Source organism: Clupea harengus, chromosome 14 (genome assembly GCF_900700415.2).
Source record: "Clupea harengus chromosome 14, Ch_v2.0.2, whole genome shotgun sequence".
Classification (NCBI taxonomy): Eukaryota; Metazoa; Chordata; class Actinopteri; order Clupeiformes; family Clupeidae; genus Clupea; species Clupea harengus.
Genome location: NC_045165.1, coordinates 18,577,064 through 18,595,950, shown reverse-complemented (window position 1 = coordinate 18,595,950; position 18,887 = coordinate 18,577,064). Strand labels below are relative to the sequence as shown.

Sequence of the window (18,887 nt, the reverse complement as noted above, 5' to 3'; positions counted from 1 at the left end):
GCCCCCTTCTCCCGGACGAAATCTGTGATAATTATGCAAAGTGTCTCCAACTTTAAATCATTTAGACTCCCCCTCTGGTTCCCCTACTCCATCTCACTACCCTCGTCCGCACTCTCGCTCTCTCAAACACCCTCTCATACATTTCCTCCTCATCAGAAATTATAACAAGCTCCTTTCAGCTATCAAATTTTCCTCTCCATAAATCCGAGCCCTCACCTGCCCAATATACCATATCTCTCTTTCTGTGTGTGTGTGTGTGTGTGTGCGTGTGTGTGTGTACGCTTGTGTGTGTGTGTGTGTGTGTGTGTGTGTGTGTGTGTGTGTGTGTGTGTGTGTGTGTGTGTGTGCGTGTGTGTGTGTGTATGCAAGAGCAGAGGCTGGAGTAAGGAGGGAAAGGAAGCTAGTCATGTTGGCTGACTGGACAGACAAACCCTGGAGACATTCCATGTATTTCCACCTCAGAGTTCATGTTTTGGGGATCACGTTGCAGCATACCTTGTATGTGGGCACATTACTGTGAAGTGTGTGTGTGTGTGTGTGTGTGTGTGTGTGTGTGTGTGTGTGTGTGTGGTATGTTGGTGCTATTGTTGATTGAACACTCTGATACAGTATTACTGTTCTTTACTTTAATATGTGCAGGGTGACTTTTGGATGTTGGATAGACTCTGGGTGCCAAAGATTAAAGCAACTTTGGGTTCATGAAATTGTCCTTGTAGTGTGTGCATGTGTGTCTGCTTCTGTGTGTGTGTGTGTGTGTGTGTGTGTGTGTGTGTGTGTGTGTGTGTGTGTGTGCATGCGTTTGTGTGTGTGTGTGTGTATGTGCACAGAGACTGAAGCATGACATTCAGACAAAGCTTTGAGACCAAAAATTTGAGTGGAAATGAAAAACACAGTGGGAAGTGAAAGCTGTGAAACCTGCAGGGCCTCCTGTAAAGAGAGAGGGATAGAGGGAGAGAGAGAGGGAAAGGGAAAAAGGTAGAGAGAGCGCAGATTGACAGACAAGACAGAAGAGAGTGAGTAGAGGAGTTTCAGCACACAAAGAGATTACAGGAGGCTGTGACAGAATAAGAAAGATTAGTTTAGCTTATTTTATGAAACCGTCCTGCAGACACAAATGTGCATTTGTGTGTGTGTGCACAGCAGCGTAACTAGATTTTGTAGACCCCCCACAAAAATCTCTACCTCTGTAAACTAAACTTTAAAACCTGCCGAGTATGTTTCAGGGCTCCAGGCTATCACAACAGAAGAGGCCTCAGAGAGAGAGGACAGTAGTGTGATGTATCAGAGTGAGAGGACAGTAGAGTGATGAGAGGACAGTAGTGTGATGCTTCAGACGCGTGAGGACAGTAGTGTGATGTCTCAGAGACACGTGAGGACAGTAGTGTGATGTTTCAGACACGTGAGGACAGTAGTGTGATGTCTCAGAGTGAGAGGACAGTAGTGTGATGTCTCAGACACGTGAGGACAGTAGTGTGATGTTTCAGAGCTCAGACAAGTGAGGACAGTAGTGTGATGTCTCAGAGTGAGAGGACAGTAGTGTGATGTTTCAGACACGTGAGGACAGTAGTGTGATGTCTCAGAGACACGTGAGGACAGCAGTGTGATGTCTCAGAGACACGTGAGGACAGTAGTGTGATGTTTCAGAGTGAGAGGACAGTAGAGTGATGTCTCAGAGTGAGAGGACAGTAGTGTGATGTCTCAGTGAGAGGACAGTAGTGTGATGTCTCAGAGTGAGAGGACAGTAGAGTGATGTATCAGAGCTCAGACACGTGAGGACAGTAGTGTGATGTCTCAGAGTGAGAGGACAGTAGAGTGATGTCTCAGTGAGAGGACAGTAGTGTGATGTCTCAGAGTGAGAGGACAGTAGTGTGATGTCTCAGAGTGAGAGGACAGTAGAGTGATGTATCAGAGCTCAGACACGTGAGGACAGTAGTGTGATGTCTCAGAGTGAGAGGACAGTAGTGTGATGTTTCAGACACGTGAGGACAGTAGTGTGATGTCTCAGAGACACGTGAGGACAGTAGTGTGATGTCTCAGAGACACGTGAGGACAGTAGTGTGATGTCTCAGAGTGAGAGGACAGTAGTGTGATGTCTCAGACGCGTGTGGCTCGACTGCAATGGCGGGAGGACGAACAGCTGTAGCAGCAGCAGTGGGAGTAGCGGCCGTGATGTCCTTGTCAGACAGGCCGAGAGATTGCAGCTCTTTATCTATCTAGTGTCCGGAGCTGCAGGAGGAGGAGGAGAGGAGGAGGAGGAGGCGGTGGTTGCCGGTGTAATGGGCATTGATTTGTTCTTTATGCATGTCGTTAGCTTTCATTATGACAGCGGCAGTGCCAGACTGGCTGTGCGTGCCTCAGACGAGTGCCCTTTCTCAGGCAGTCGGGCGTCTCGACAGCTCCGGCTGCGTGGCGCGCCGCTCCACTCCGAACTCATCACTGCCAAAAGACTGTGATCTAATAAAACACGGCAGAGATGCGCTCGTATCAGAGGACTGTGACCAGACAGCGTTTGATGTGTCGTGTTGCGATGTTAGAGATGGGGGGGTTGCAGTGTGTATGCAGCATTTACATGGTGCATACACAAAAAAATGTAATATTTACACATACACACACACACACACACACACACACACACACACACACACACACACACACATGCGAGCATAGTCACAGTTCCACTCCTATGAACCTTAGGCTGGAAACGCCCCATTATTCTTTCAGTAATCATGGTCTTTGCACACTTTCTATGGAATTATGTTCATGTTAATGTAAATACACTTCCCATTAATGACACCCACTTTAAATCATCTTTACCAGTCCAGTCAGTCAACACAGGGCAAGCTGCTTACCCTCATCAACCCTTATGAAGACAAGTTGTATGGAAAAGAAAAATGTTCGATCATTCCATCTCTCGTCATCAATAGGACGTGGGAGAATGTCAAATGAATCGTTTTATTTATTCAATTAGCCGTTTGCCGGGGGGACACATGTGTGTTGTTCATTTGCCTCTCATGAAGTGTGTGTCAGTGAGGCGTGTGGTTGGATAGGCTTAGCACTTACTATGAACACGAAGAGAAAAGAAACCTCAATTACTCTCCATAGTGTGGAGAGGCTGAGTAGGCAAGAGTGTAGTTGTGTGTGTGTAAAATGTATGTGTGTATATCTGGATGTGTGTATGTGTGTGTGGATTGGAAGGTGGGGAAAAGAGTGAAATGAAGGAAAACATGTTCCTACACAATGATGAAAAACCTTTGGCAGCTCAGTGAGTTCAGCCTTAACCCAGAGCTGTCTGTTCTTGCTTATTAAAGGTAAAGGTCTGGTATTTATAAGATGCTTTTATCTTCTCTTGCCTTCAAAAGGCCTCCTGCAGTGGCTAGGATTCCGCTAACCACTAACCACAGTACTCTGTTCCTGCTCTCTCTTTTCATTTCTACCTCTCTCTTCTCTCTCAATCTATCTATCTGTCTATCTATCTATATATCTATGTATCTACCTATCTATAGGTATATTGTGAAATGAATACATAGATATACTATAGATATCCATTATGTTTTTCCTTCTTGCTCTCTTCCTGTGTTTGTCTGTCTGTCTGTCTGTCTGTTTCTGACCCCATTTATTTTTCCTCTCCCCCGCTGACCGTGTCCCAGCCCTGCAGCTCAGTGTCGGCTGCCTGTGCTGTTTTTCTGCTTGGTATGCCACATGCAAAGTAGGGCCTGGCAGGGCCCCTAGGGAAGGGAGGGTTGAAAGGCAACTAATCGCACATAATAACATATTGATCTGCGTGTAATTGTAGAGTTTGTCAGCAGTTTCTTTTCCTCGGTGCTGAAGGGTTGAGGGGGGAGGAACTACTGTTTTCAGGAATGGAGTTCTCGCAGCTGCAAGGTCTAAAATGAGGATCTTGCCTCAGCTGACTGCGGGCTCCATTCCGCCCGAGTGCCAGAGAGAACACAGAGACGCCTTTTCTTTCCTTTTCCCTCGCTTCTATTTATTCGCTGATGAGATGGTGGAGATACGCTGGCGCAGGATTATAGCGCACTCTTGAATAAGGGATAGTGTTGGCATCTGCGCTGTTTGGAGAGCGGTGGCGTAATTCACAGTATGGAGTGAATAAGCCACTAATCTTCCTCCATTTTAAACTCCCGCAGTAAGATTGTGGGACTGTGTTTGTGTGTGGTGCTTGGGAGCATAGAAGGCTGTCCTCAAGAGGGCCGTGTTGAGATGTTGAAGCTGCAGAGCTTTGGTCGAAATGATAGGTTTGAGACTGCAGATCGTTTCGTTGTGCCTCCCGGCACCCCTGCCCCCCCGCCCCGCCCCGCCCAACTCTTCAGTCTGTAACGTGTTGGATAGCCTACTGCCCCCCCCCCCGCTCTCCTCCCCGCTCTCCTCTATTGAATGGGCTCATGGGTACCACTGCCTCACACCTCACAGCGCATAGCTTTGATCTGTATGGCCTTTTTCGTCCAGCTCTTATTTCTTTTCGTTTTTTTTTTCAATATATTCTCACCTCTCGCTCCCTCCCTCCCTGAAACCCAAGGTATGAGAACAGACATTTCACGCCTGGTTAGCTCCTGTAATACATCTCCATGGAGTGAGCTCTCTCTCTCTTTCTCTCTCTCTGTCTATCCCTTTCTCCCCCACCTCTATCCCTGCCTCTCTCTTTATGTCTGTCACTCTCCCTCTATCTCTCTCTTTCTCCTCCTGGATCTCTCTTTCTCTATCTCCTCTGTCTCTCTCTCTCCCTCTTTTTTTCTTTTCCTTCAAAAATCTGTCTCTCTCTCTCTCTTTTTATGTCTGTCTGACTCTCTTTCTCTCCCTCACTGTCTCACTTTCCCCTCCTGTATCTCTCCATTGCTCTCTCCTATTCTGTGTCTGTCTGCCTTTGTCCTTCTTCCTCTCTCTCTCTCTCTCTCTCTCTCTCTCTCTCTCTCACCTGTGTTGCCTGTGAAGGGGGCGCATGCCTGCAGACGGAGAGGGCTCCTATCCCCACCTCATCTGTGTGTGTAAATGAGCCTTCATGCGCCTCTGTGCAGTGAAGGAGACACGTTTGGCATTCATCATGGCCGAAAAAGCCTGCTTGGAACATTAATGGCACTCAGCATGAGAGATACATGTATATAAAGTGTGTGTGTGTGTGTGTGTGTGTGTGTGTGTGTGTGTGTGTGTGTGTGTGTGTGTGTGTGTGTGTGTGTGTGTGTGTATACGTGTGTGTGTGAGAGTCTGTGACAGAGAGAGAGGAGAGAAAGAGAGAGAGAGGAGAGAAAGAAAGAGAGCGAAAGAAAGCTGTGAAATATGTCTGGGTTGTTTTCACGCTGTTACTGTGTCGTGTTCAGTGAAAGACTCTTTTTTTAATTTAACTCTAGCTCTGCACCTACTGAGAGCTTTATTTGCAGCAGTGAAAGCATGCTGCTGTGTATTAATGGGAGGTTTTTGTGTGGCATTAGCGGTGACATGGTTGTGCTACATCACTCAGTGGGAAGCGAGGCAATGTCTCGCTTTATGGGCTTTGATCATCCTTGTCACTGTGGGCACTAAGCAAACTGTTCCTGTTCATCTCACAGAACTTTGGGATTGTGATCTATTGTCTATTGTTTACTGGTCTATTGCCTTATTGTCTTCTTCCCCTAATTCATGTTAGTGTATGTATGTACGTATTAGTGCCGTTTATTCATAAAACATTTTAAAAAAAACACTAATATCCCAATTTGCTGTGATTAATCACGATTAATCTATTTTTTTCTTGTCAAAACTGAAGCTTGTAATAGTGGATATTTAAACGTAGAGTCAACACAATGAAAGTATATTTTAATTCAAATAGTACTGTTTAATAGCATCTTTTTAACTTTTTAACACAGATTCTCTCTTGTGAACTGCAGATTTCCAATAAAACTATCCAGGCCACGAAATTTGTTATGTGTAGCATGTTAAGTGTGAATGAACTTTTATTTTGAAACAGGGACAGCCTTTAAATTCATATAAATTAGGTATTCTAATAGATAGTCTTGTATACTTATATGTAAATGTAAGTTATAATGGTGGAGAACAGTGGTCACAGCCATCAGGAGAAAGAAAAGAGACCATTTAGAACGCAGATCAAACATGACCTGTTACAGTAGCCAGGCATCAGAGAGATGGAAGAGACAGGAGGGAGGAGTGGTTGTATGGCATGACACACGAGAAGGTTGCTTGGCAACCTAGGCCTATGGCAGCGTAACTAAAGGATGCTGAACGCTGCCCCAACACCACTTCATGTTAGTGTATGTTAATGTAACCGGTATCCTGCTCGTCTCTCCCACAGAGACCTCCATCCGGCTGATTCATGTTTATAAATGTTAATTACTGCACATAGGTCATGGTAGTTTATCTTCATTTAACTTGTGTCCAGAGCAGACTCCTGTTTATAAATGTTTTCATAATGTTAATTACTGCCTTTAAGTGATGGTGTATCTTAATGGAACCGGTGTCCAGGGCCGACTCCTGTTTATAAATGCTTTATGATTGAAAGTAATTCTTGTCGGCGTATATATTCCTAACGTGTGTCTTGCGTGTGGGTTGTCTCCCCTCTGCAGAGGCGTCCATCTTGAGCTTCGACGGCAGCATGCACATGAAGGTGGTGATGCCGTCAGTGATGCACACAGAGGCGGAGGATGTGTCGCTGCGCTTCATGTCGCAGCGGGCCTACGGCCTGCTTATGGCCACCACCTCCCGCGACTCCGCAGACACCCTCCGCCTCGAGCTGGACGGCAGCCGCGTCAAGCTCACGGTCAACTTAGGTATCGTATGACACAACCCCCTGTCTCTCTCCAGAATGCTGTGCTTCCCTCTCTATCTCCATTTCTCTTTCGGCTTCTCTCATCCTTGTTTCACAATACTAATTTGATGTGTATCCACATATAACACAACTTATCATTTGTCTGATTTGCATAGCTAAATCTATAACATACATATTTGATATTTTTGAGAGGGGCATAATGCCTTTTATGCATGGGGTTTTCTGTAATCCATATGTTGAAACCCTTATTAATTCTTATTTGTCAACAAGACTGTTCTATCATTTCTTATATATAGTATGATCTATTTTCTTTCACAAATCTAACTCCAAACTAAAGCCAATAAGTTGCTAATTGTTTTGGTCCATCTTTTGAACCAACTCCTCATAATCACCTCCACTGTCTTTGAAAGCAAACCCTTCAGAGACAGTCACAGTACTCAAAAGCCATAGCAGTATACACTGTTAAAGTGATCTGAGCTGTTTAATCAAAGACACAATAAGTAATTTCACATTTCTTACAGTCCAGCTCATCTTGTGCAATCTGAGATCATTTTCCTAAGTGCTGTGACTTTCTAAATTTCAACTTACAACTGACCACAACTTCTTTTCATCACTTTATAAATAGGTAATGCTGTAGTCATTGTTGTTTTCCCAGTTTTGTCCAACGCCATCTGTTTTCTGTCTCTCCATTTGGTTTGAGGTGTGAACTGTTGTCTTTTCTGGGCTTTCTTTGGTTGTTATGAGTTCAGTCACATCCCCCATGCTTTGTTAAAAGATGGTATTCACCCCTTCAAAGGCCTTTAGCCTGCGGCCCGGTCGGTAAACAGCCCGATGTCAAAGCTCTCAGCTTCACCTGCAGTTGGCAGCACACAACCCTCCCTCCCCTTCCCTGTCTCTCTCTCTCATACACACACCTGTCCGTGTGTTTTATAATGTTAAAGATGAGAGACTGACACAATTGTTTCCCAATTCCAACATATCAATTGTAGATATTATGTATTACCACCCAGGCATTAGAAATTCTCCTGTGCACATTTATATATATTTAGTATATATATATTGCTTATGTGAGTGTGAGTAAGCTTACACTTTATGTTTATGTTAATCACAATTGGCTTTCTTCTTGCCTAGTACAGATTTGTTACACTGAAAGTAACACTGAGAGAGTTATGAATAGTTCTAATCTTTCAAAGACACTAAACTTATACCTGTTCCATCCCTACAACAGTGTCAGACTAGTGCTTCCTGCGGGGATAAATATTAGACTCAGTCCCAAACACTTAGATGATTTTAGACCCGACTTTTTAATTCACTTTTGTGTTTACTTTTAAAGAAAAGACTGAAAGAAAAAACAACTTCTTAGATGTTGTCTAGATGTTGTACTAACTTTACAAGAAATCCCATTTTATATGTCAGGGCTCCCTAGTGGTTGCAGTAGGGAGGTCCATAAGCCACTGCACGGTGCTAGTGCCTGTTGGATCGAGGCTGTTTGCTCCCACTTTTCTGTTGCGGTTGACGACACATGACCCTCCCAGCCACCTGGAACCCAACCCAGATCGCCCTTCTAATCATAGCACTGAACAAACCAGGATCCATATTATAACAGACATACAGTCTGATATGGATGATAGAACAATATCATAATCAAGAAAGTGTATAAAATATGCATTTACTGAGCACAAATACTTGCTCTTCTAAATTTTAGGTATATCAAAGCATAATGTTTTTCGAAGACTTCTAACTCCTGGATGAATGGCCATCACCACCTTCTTGCTAAATATCAGACATATGGTTTAATAGCCTGTTTAGCCAACAAGCTGGTGTGGAGGCGCAGGGTGCTTGAGTCTTTGAAATTGTTCTTGAAAACTCTTGAAATACATAGATAACAATGAACTCTGGGTTGGAGGATCCACGTTGTTGGAAAAATACAAGCGGCCATTTTAGTAGAGTTGATATGCCAGTGCGCATACAGAATCAGTAAAAATTCAGTTACCATACTCTTTTTGTCTTCAAGGTGCTTTTAAATGAACAGAACTAGAAGTAAAGAAGTTTAAATACCAGATGTAGTCTAGCTAAGCTATATTGTCTGTATGTAAGTTATATTATGTATATGTAAATATATAATCCAGGTTAGAATCCTATTTGATACAGTATAAACTAGTACTAGTATAAACTAGTATAAACATACTAAAAAAACTGAAGTTGTCTGTACACAGTGTATGTAGTGAGGACCACACAGTAGGTCTTTCTGAGGACTAATGACCTTGAATAAAATGGCCACTTTTCTGCATGTGGACGTCCCCGGAAGGGTGGATTGATTGTTCTTGGATGTCTGCAGCTGTAACCTTGAAGGATGCAATTTCATCTGTCATTTATTCTCCCCCATCTAGACTGTATCAGGATAAACTGTAACTCCAGTAAGTCTCCACTCAAGTTTCATTTTGCTCTTGACAATTGTTGCCCTGCTGATGTGAATGTCTTTGAAAGCCTGCTATTTCTCCCCCACTGATCAGTGTCCGCTCCCAGGTTTCATGACAGGGTCAGAAGATCACAGTCAGATAAGCAACTCCAAAAAGATGAATCATGGTGACTTGATAATCTTTCTCCCACTCCAACAGCCACAACATATTCAGTCTGCAGTCACTCAGTGATACATGACTTGACTTCAAAACTGTTGCACACAGATTCATAAATAACTCTAGAATGACACGTAATGCACTGCAGGCTCTTTTGCGATAGAGTTTTAATAAGCCAGTCTTATCAAGGAACTTATTCATGCAGACAAACAGTGTTTTAGTGTCTCTGTCACACTCCTTCTGTTTACGCACAGATCCTTCAGGCAAACAGAACAAATTATTCATACAAAACAAAGACATAAAACACAAAACAAAGACATAAAGGAAGGCATTTTTGGAGTTCATTAGTTTTGTTGGAGACAGGTAATACAGGCTTATCATTCTCAGTGTTGAGTTCTCTTGATGATCTTTCAATTTGATTGTACATTCCTATTATGGAAAAAGCTGGGAATGTTTTTCTGGAATTCTACTGGAAATGGAATAGAGTTCATTCTATCCATTAATCTCTTGCAGCTCTTATTTATCTATGAACACCATGTTTAGGTGAGTAGTGTGATTGCTCAGTCACACTATTGCTCTTCCTAAGTTTTATTTTCTTCTTCTTTTTTATTCCACCCTCTTTTTTGGTGGCGCTTCTGCTCCCAGCGCTTTTGAGATGCTTTTGTAGGCCGATGGTAGGCGGCATAGCTGGCAAACTAATAACCAAAGTCAGCATTAGGTTTACAAATCTGGCTGGTTTTCAGACATTTTCTTGAACCATTTCAACCAAACCACACCATTAATAATAGTCTATATTTCAGCCGATGGTAGCTGGCATAGCTGGCAAACTAGTAACCAATGTCATCGTTTCGTTTACATCTGGCTGGTTGTCAGAGATTTTTCAGAACCATTTAAACTACGCCATTATTTTCAGCTCATGTAAATTTCAGCTCATGTTAATTCAAAATGACAAGGGGTCCGCACGAATACTATTAGGGGGTATGACTATATGTACGCAGCCAAGGCAACTTAACATCTACGAGAACTAGCCACATAACTAGCTCCAGCCAATAGCTAATGGGGCACTTAGCCACATAACTTAGCCACTAATATCATAGGGCGTTAATGTGTACAGCTTACACCTAACATTTCAACCGAGATAACATGGGCATGTATGGGGAGCTTCCTCGTGTCCTAGATTGAATTTGACAAACTATGTTTAAGATTACGTTCTTTATTTTTAATAATCTGGACATGAACAAAGATGATATTTTACATAATACATAAATCATCATCATCATCATAAATCATCAATCTAAACAAACACAAAAAGTATTTCTTTATAACACACCACATAATAATGAAGTTTTCCCATTTGTCGAATCAGGTAAAAATGCGATTATTATGGTCACATGCCCTCAATCATCCCCAGTTAAAATGAATCCCAGTAGGATTTCAAAGTAATCTTAGTATCACTGACATTCTTTACAGTTAAAGCATGGAGGATGGGTAGAATTTTGTAACACTTTAGTCTTTTAACACTTTAGACTTTGAACTTAATAAGCGGATAGATGATACATTTTTTGCCTTGATCTGGGTAAATTATGTATCTTATTTCATAAATTATGACTATCAACTCATTTGATGAATACTGTTTCATCAATCATTAATCCTGCTGTATGCTCAAGATGATATAATTATGATGATCAGTGTTAGGGATGTATAATCTGTTATTTGCTGGGCAAGGTTGCTGTTGAGCAATCACAATTCGCATTTTCTTTCAGATATGCATCTCTAGTTTTGTTTGGAATTTCTTCTGCCAACAAAGCGAATTATATCTACATTTCTTCTTAAAGACTGAATGTGTTGCAGAACAGTGAAACATACATTTAGTATCTGATATGTACAGAATCTGTCAAAAATGTTTAATTCTTTACACAGTCCCCATACCATATTGTACAGACCTCACATCTAAGATAGTGAAATGGAACTCTTGGAAAAGCTTGCTTACAGTCATCATTCATCTCAGTTTTAAAATAGACATAATAATCATCTAGCCTGATATGATGAAGGATCCACACAGAGCTTTCTTACACTACCTGTTAGCTAGCCACAAGGCATCGCACTGATGCACTCTGATGGTAGATGTAGTAAACAATTGTTTGTTAGCTCATTTCATGCATCAGCCAATGCAATATGCGTTCATGAAAACTAACAGAGAGGGTGTGTCAAGAATAAATGTCTCTTATTTTAATGATACCATTTGCTTAACAACACTTTCAGGAAATGCACCTCTTAGATATCCAGACAGAGTCTTAACTACAGACTATGTCCTTTCATGACTACACCACAAGAGGGCACCCTTTGACAGCTTTGCAGCAATGTCACAGAAAAGGAACATGTGGTCAAATCTTCCCATGGTCATATTCCTGGCAAATCTCAACCACAGTTCTTCACATGTGATGACATACTGTATATATATATGACTGAGTGACAACTGGCGATGTCTATTACATTTTCATCTGCGGTTATATCCACAGTGGCACTGTACATTAAGACAACTTTAAGGAAATCAAGCAAATTAAGGTGTCTCTCCATCATCCTATCTGGCAATTTCATGTAAATACCTTCCTAAATACTCAGAAGCTCATTTATGGTATTATATATATATAATGTTACATATACATATTGTATATATATGGTATTTATATTTACAAGTGGAACCAAGCTTAGAGACAGATAGCCATAGGGTCTGGGTGGACCGGAGTTCATACATTGAATGATGCTGTGTCAGGATTCAGAACACAATTTGAATGTAAATTTGTTTGTAAACAGATCACTTGCCAGCTTTCTGTATAATACCAGTATAATACCACTGCCATTCGTTCCCAGGTTCTGGCCAGGAGCCTACTGGTGCTTAGGCATCTGGTATTCGTAGGTTTCACTTAAGTACTCTGAGAGAAATTCTCAAAACTGAAAATGATAAGCCTTAGAAGTGATCTGTCTTAAACACGATCAGCAGGTAAAATGTTTTTTTTTTTAAATCAGATTATAAAGTCACCATAATACATAAAGTCTGCATAAATGAATTTGGGGATACTGTAAATTTCAATCCAAGACAGCTTTGTCCTGTAATCATGTTTGAACTACAAAGAATTTCTTCCTCAGAGATTTGTTTGCCCAGAGCTCATGTAGTAATCAAGGCACGGTACAGTATGAAGTAGACTTTGTTTGAAGAAATGTATAATGGTGCAATGTAAGGTTAATTAAACATAATTAACATAATTAGTGATGGGTATTCAGTAAAACAACATAAATGCATCCATATAAGGTTTATAATGTAGTATTCTGTATGTTATTATATTGATGCACCAGCATAGAAATAACCTGTGTGATCCATGTGAAATGACTGGTCTCTGTTTGATAACAAATCCCTTTCCACAGATAGATAGTTGTCTGAGAATGATATAATTGATTCCCCAACCTGTCAAAATATTATGAGTAATCAAAGCTACTTTTACTCATGAATAGGTCTTGCATACCTTCAATGATCATTCATCTAAATTATATTTGAATGACACCAGTAAAATGTGAATACAAATATGTACATTTGTACATATAAACATTTTAACTGTTTGTGCATATTGAAATGCTAGACTAACTCCTGTGTTGTTTTCTTTTCTCTCTGAAAGGTAAGCCTTCTAACCCCTTGTGTTCTTGTATTGATGTCGGTATTGCACTAACTTGTCCTTTATCTTACCAAATTATGATTTCAAAATATTTTTTTATAAAGGTCTAGAATCTTCAGGCACACAGACATTTAGACAATGACTGATAATCGTTTGTTGAGAGATAACACTGTTATGCCAGTTTAAAGAAAGATTATGCAGGTTTTTACAGGTTTTTAAGGTATGTTTTTGTAGATAACACATTTTTATAACATCTTCAAATACATTTTTGACAGTAAATTTTTATCATCATTTTAAGGAGAGATAAACACATGTCGTGTGTTTTGTTTTTCATGTTTTGAGTCCAGATGTGCAAGGCAAATCGGTCATTTGCTAATTCACTTGCTAGTTGTAGGCAAAAGGAGAAACTAGAGTTTGGCCAGAACTGTGACTGTAAGGAAATCCAAATCCTGTTTAGTATCTCAGATTCTCTCTTCGAGGTGAATGGTTTCGGGGGTTTCGAAAGGTTTCCCACAGCAGGTGTGCTGGTTCTGTTGTTAATGCAGCTGTTGGCTTGGTCTATACTTACCTGAGGGCCCAAAGATGAAAGCTGACCACTAAATTAGTTCCTGAACTCTTTTAAATCATTCTTACCGCAAGGTCACAGAGCAATGGTATCCAATTAGGAACCTCTGAGAACATTATCTGCTCTCTGTGTCAGGTGTTTGATCCAGCTGGTCTCCCTGTTCATAAAAATGGTTTCGTCCTTGAGAGTAATCCTCTTTCTGATGAGCTGAATCCATGAATTCTGGTTTCTGGCAGGGATCGCCATTCTGAAGGAACATAGGGATTTATTAGCACTGGGGAATAGGCTACTGGCTGGTAGGACTGTGCGATGCCTACCCTTTTGAACACTGTCCTGATGAATTGTTGCCGAACTAAAAAAGGATTTCCTATGTTTGCCTAGGCTCCTTATCCCCTTTTCTAATAATACAGTGTACCCTAATACCCTATACTTAATTTTTAAACATTTTACGATGCTAATAATGGTGATTTATGACAATGTTTCAAAAAATCAATAAGTTCTATTTCCATTTACTTCATTTAGCTGAACATTGAATGGTATAACAAGACCTTATTATGAGTAAAAGCCTTGGTTGATTAGACAGTCATGCTAGGGCATACTGTAGCAGTGGTCCAAAGGACACTATACGCTTCTTATAGAGGGAGGAATAATTGTGTTAGTGGTAATGAAAAGTTACTGAGTTCAACTGAATCAAACCTTTGCTTTCTTAAATTGACACATAAGAAACCATAAATAAGGGCCTGAGCAGTTCACTGTGAACTCATGGTGAAAGTTTATAAATACCTCATTTGGTACAGGCTTTTTTATAGCTCATGCAAGTCTTGAGGTAATTCTATTTGGCACCCCTCATATTTGCTAAGTCATTTTTCAAGCATTTGAAAGCAAAGGTTTGATTGGCCCAGAACAGACTTGCATTAACTTTGTGCTGACCCGTCATCCTCAGGCAAGGGACCAGAGACCCTGTTTGCCGGCCAAAAGCTCAATGACAATGAGTGGCATACAGTACGCGTGATCCGGAGGGGTAAAAGCTACAAGCTCTGGGTTGACGATGACGTAGCCGAAGGTACTTGCTCTTGGTCTTGAACCTGAACAAAGTTGAAGTGCTTGTCAGCGTTTAAAAGGGCAGACTGAGATTTTAATATTGTGAGCTTATTTGCAAAAGTGATCTGACCTCTCCATATGCTGTACATGCTTTTTAAACATATTTGACTTGTTATGAAATATCTCCCAGATGAGTTTCTTGATCATGTTATGTCATTTATTTTTCTTTATTGCATAGTCTGTGAAGTAATGTGATTTAATGTGTTTGTGCTTTAAATTGTATTTTCGCTTTTTCCGTGTGCTCTTGTTACATAACCTAATAAAATGGTCGATGATATACCTCTTACTAGCAATGAAAAGACATAATGGAAAAGAATATGAGGTCATGTACAATTTACCCGATTTATGGTGCCAGAGGCAGGATGGTTGCGTAAGCATCAGGAGAGATGGAAAATTTTAAACAGGCTGATGTTGACATAATGTTGCTTTCTGGAAAAATCCCAGATAGCAATTAACTGGAACACTTATGGACTCAATCAGGGACAGATCTGGTACAGAATGATTGAATATGTGACTTGACTTCATCAAAATAATGTAACTTATTACATTTGATGACTTTTTGATGGGCAGACAAGAGGCGGTGCAAATTCGAACAAATTCAGCCCAAATAAAAGAAAAATAAGACAAATAAAATAAAGAATAAAGCCAAATGAATGGAGTCTGTCTAGATTGTGAAAAGATGCAAAGCAACAGCATGAATGTTATATTCTACAAATAGGCTTTACCAAAAAGAATATATTTGGATGTGACCCCTTTGTAATCACCAACATTTGGATTTGTAACTGTAAATGAATTACATATTTTTTCTCAGTAACTCAGTGTTTTTATTTTGTAATTTAATTATGTAACTGTGTTTACATGTAACTAGTTACTCCCCAAACCTGCACATTACTGAGGTAGCTGACAAAAGAGCCATGTAGTCTGGCTTCAATGTTTTTCCTTTTTACTTAGTTTAGCAAAGATTAATAGGATTGGTCATCATTAGCAATATTAACATGACGCTAACGTGGCTTATGTCCCTGTGTCAGGTTAAAGCTAGATCAGTACCAGAATCAAGAAGCATATCTCCAGATACTGCCAGGGTTCAGTGGGAGAGGAGCCACCTCAACATTTCAAGAAGTCTTTGGTTTCTCCATAGTTATCCCTAGGAGCAGGAACTTATAACAGCTTAATATGTTGATTGTTCATCGTATGCACTATTATGATTAGGTGCATGTGCCGTGGCAGCAGTTGTTGTCGTTGTTTAGCTGTCGTTTGTTGTTTACCTTGTCCCTGGGCTTACAGGTCAGATGGCGGGCGACCACACGCGCCTGGAGTTCCACAACATTGAGACGGGCGTGATGACAGAGCGGCGCTTTGTCTCCATCATCCCGTCCAGCTTCATCGGGCACCTGCAGAGCCTCAAGTTCAATGGCCTGCTCTACATTGACCTGTGCAAGAATGGCGACATCGACTTCTGCGAGCTCAACGCCCGCTTCGGCATGCGATCCATCATCGCCGACCCTGTGACCTTCAAGACCAAGACCAGCTACCTGAGCCTGCCCACCCTGCAGGCCTACGCCTCCATGCACCTCTTCTTCCAGTTCAAAACCACCTCGCCCGACGGCTTCATCCTCTTCAACAGTGGAGACGGCAATGACTTCATAGCAGTGGAGTTGGTGAAAGGGTGAGCTGGTCGGGAAACTTTGTGACAGCATTAATCTGCACTGTCAGTGTACACGTAACCGCGGTTACAGTGGGTGGTTTTTATTGCTGTTAGACAGGCCACTGATCTGTCTTATCTCTGTTTTCCCTGTTTGCTTGGGTGATTGGTTTGTTGGGGTAGTGGACTGTTGTGTTTCCATCCTTATAGCAGGAAGCAAGCTTTCACACCACATCATCCATGAACTCAACTAAATGTGATCTGTTATTGTTGTGTCATCTGTGCTATGTTCTCTGTTCCGTAGGTACGTCCATTATGTGTTTGACCTTGGAAATGGCCCCAATGTCATCAAGGGCAACAGTGACAGGGTCCTCCACGACAACCAGTGGCACAACGTGGTCATCACCCGTGACAACAACAATATCCACACTCTGAAGGTCGATGCCAAGGCCGTGAGTCAAGCAGTCAACGGTGCCAAAAACCTGGACCTGAAAGGTGGGCGTCCAATCAAAATCAAAATTCGCTGACAAACCCCTATTTCCCCCTGCAGGCCCGCTGAAGTGTCCCGATGAACCCTGGTCATTTCATGTCTGACTTGCCTCACACTGTTGTCCTCCTGTTTGGCCTCATCCATGTAGGTGACCTCTTTATCGCTGGCCTGGGGCCCGGCATGTACAGCAGCCTGCCCAAGCTGGTGGCCTCTCGGGACGGCTTCAAAGGCTGTCTGGCATCAGTGGACCTGAACGGGCGGCTCCCCGACCTGATTAACGACGCGCTGTTCCGCAGTGGGCAGATCGAGCGCGGATGCGAAGGTACCCCCTCCTCTAACTCTAGTTCAAGGAGCCCTTTCTTCCTCATGAACTCCAACAGTAGCACCAGCAGCAGCTCCATCCCACTCACGCAACCCCATCCGTCTGTCTTACTAACTCTGCTTGCCGCCTCCCTCACCAACATGGCCATCTCATAGGCATACCCTATCTGGCTGACTGATCATCTTATAGGCCACATTGGTCGCACAATGATGACATCATCAGCCAAGCCCATGCACATATGTATTTTGTTTTTCTAATATCTTTTCAGAGTAGTGACGTAGGGATACGCAATGGATTAGGTTAAACATGATTGTTTGTATTTTATAAGTACTGTATGAGTTATTACAGAGCAAAACCAACAAATACAAACTGTAGTAGTAGAAATTGGTGGTCAGAAATGATTTCACTTTTGATAGGAATCACGTTATTTCCAACACTAATAATCAATAATCTAAGTATGAATCTTCACTTATCGTTTCCCCCTTTACCTCTTAACAACTAAAATGAATGATAGAGGACAGAAAACCTCATTCAATATGGAAGTCCATAGATTTTAATGCCTAAGGTCTTACTCAGGCTCGTTTCATGTCCAGATTTTAAATAACCTTTCACCTTCTCCCATGAGTATTTCAGTATTAATGAAAGGTGATTCTATTCTTATAATGGGAAGAAATGCATACGAATACCGGTATGCATTCAAAAGAGTAGAGTTAGAAGACTAGTCCTTACTTTGGAAATGCTTTTTTGTACTTAGCCATTCTCTCTTTGAACGGATCTAAGTAGCAAATATATATATAGTTATATACAGTTAGTACAAGACAAATTTGAACTGTTAATTGGTCAGTTTGGAAATTCTATAACTCACATGTCATAGGCCCTCTATGAATATACAGTCACTGTATATCATACCTAGGCTTTCCTAATCAGGAATGGCTGGGATGTCCTGTTATTGTAGATAACAGAATACTGTTATCCAAGTGTGTTGTCAATTCAGACTAAAAATGCCAAATGTTTCAGGATTGTGACATTCATACTATTAGGGCAAAATGGATACAGCTACCCTTTACAATGTGTATCATACTCTTATCGACATACAACCCTGCATACTCTAGACTGCAAAAATAGCTCCAACTTTATGTAAAATTATTTATTTTGTGAAATGGGCATAGAGATCATATTTTGCATATAGTGAATATGTGCACGTTATCTGCTTCGTTTTTATGTTTTCCTCATTTTTTTGCAACCATTTTCTGTACTTTCTTTTATTCTTGTAAATTCATAGTTTAGCATGCCTGTCATTGTCTAACTTTTGCATTGTTTTGTTGTTGCTCTGTTTAATTAATTTTATTATTATTATTATTATTATTTTTTAATTCTGTCATGGACATACTCAATCATTGTATGCTGTACATGATCTTTAAACTCATCACTTAATAAAAAAACAGCTCATCAAAGTCTTCCTCACTCATATCATGCTGATTTATGTAGTCATATGGGAGGCGGAATAAAAGCCCCCCATAGCCCATGCAATGTGAAATATCCATTGATGTATTCTTTTTCAGAATAAAAGTCTGTAAATTATGTCTGTTTGGTCTTTTTGTTTTTTTGTGGTCTTTTTAGTTGTATCATCTTCATGTTTCATAGTTTAATGTACTCAAAGTGCTGTATGCATTTTATGTAGCAGTGTGTGTGTGTGTGTGTGTGTGTGCGTGTGTGTATGAGTGTGTGTCTGTGTGTGTGTGTGTGTGTCTATA

At 41.2% G+C, this 18,887-nt stretch overlaps 1 protein-coding gene across 25 annotated transcripts in view; it reads left to right on the top strand.

Moving 5' to 3' along the window:
* nrxn3a (neurexin 3a) overlaps positions 1-18,887 on the top strand; it is a 266,234-nt gene that overhangs the window by 100,193 nt on the left and 147,154 nt on the right. For 22 of the 25 annotated variants that reach the window (XM_031579973.2, XM_031579975.2, XM_031579983.2 and 19 more), the window contains 6 exons: positions 6,567-6,770; positions 9,160-9,186; positions 14,522-14,641; positions 15,964-16,345; positions 16,626-16,816; positions 16,960-17,133. In XM_031579973.2, the coding sequence (XP_031435833.1) occupies positions 6,567-6,770; positions 9,160-9,186; positions 14,522-14,641; positions 15,964-16,345; positions 16,626-16,816; positions 16,960-17,133 (1,098 nt within the window). The remainder of the gene's footprint in view (positions 1-6,566; positions 6,771-9,159; positions 9,187-14,521; positions 14,642-15,963; positions 16,346-16,625; positions 16,817-16,959; positions 17,134-18,887) is intronic. The other 3 variants (XM_031579984.2, XM_031579982.2, XM_031579977.2) reach the window with 1 other exon arrangement.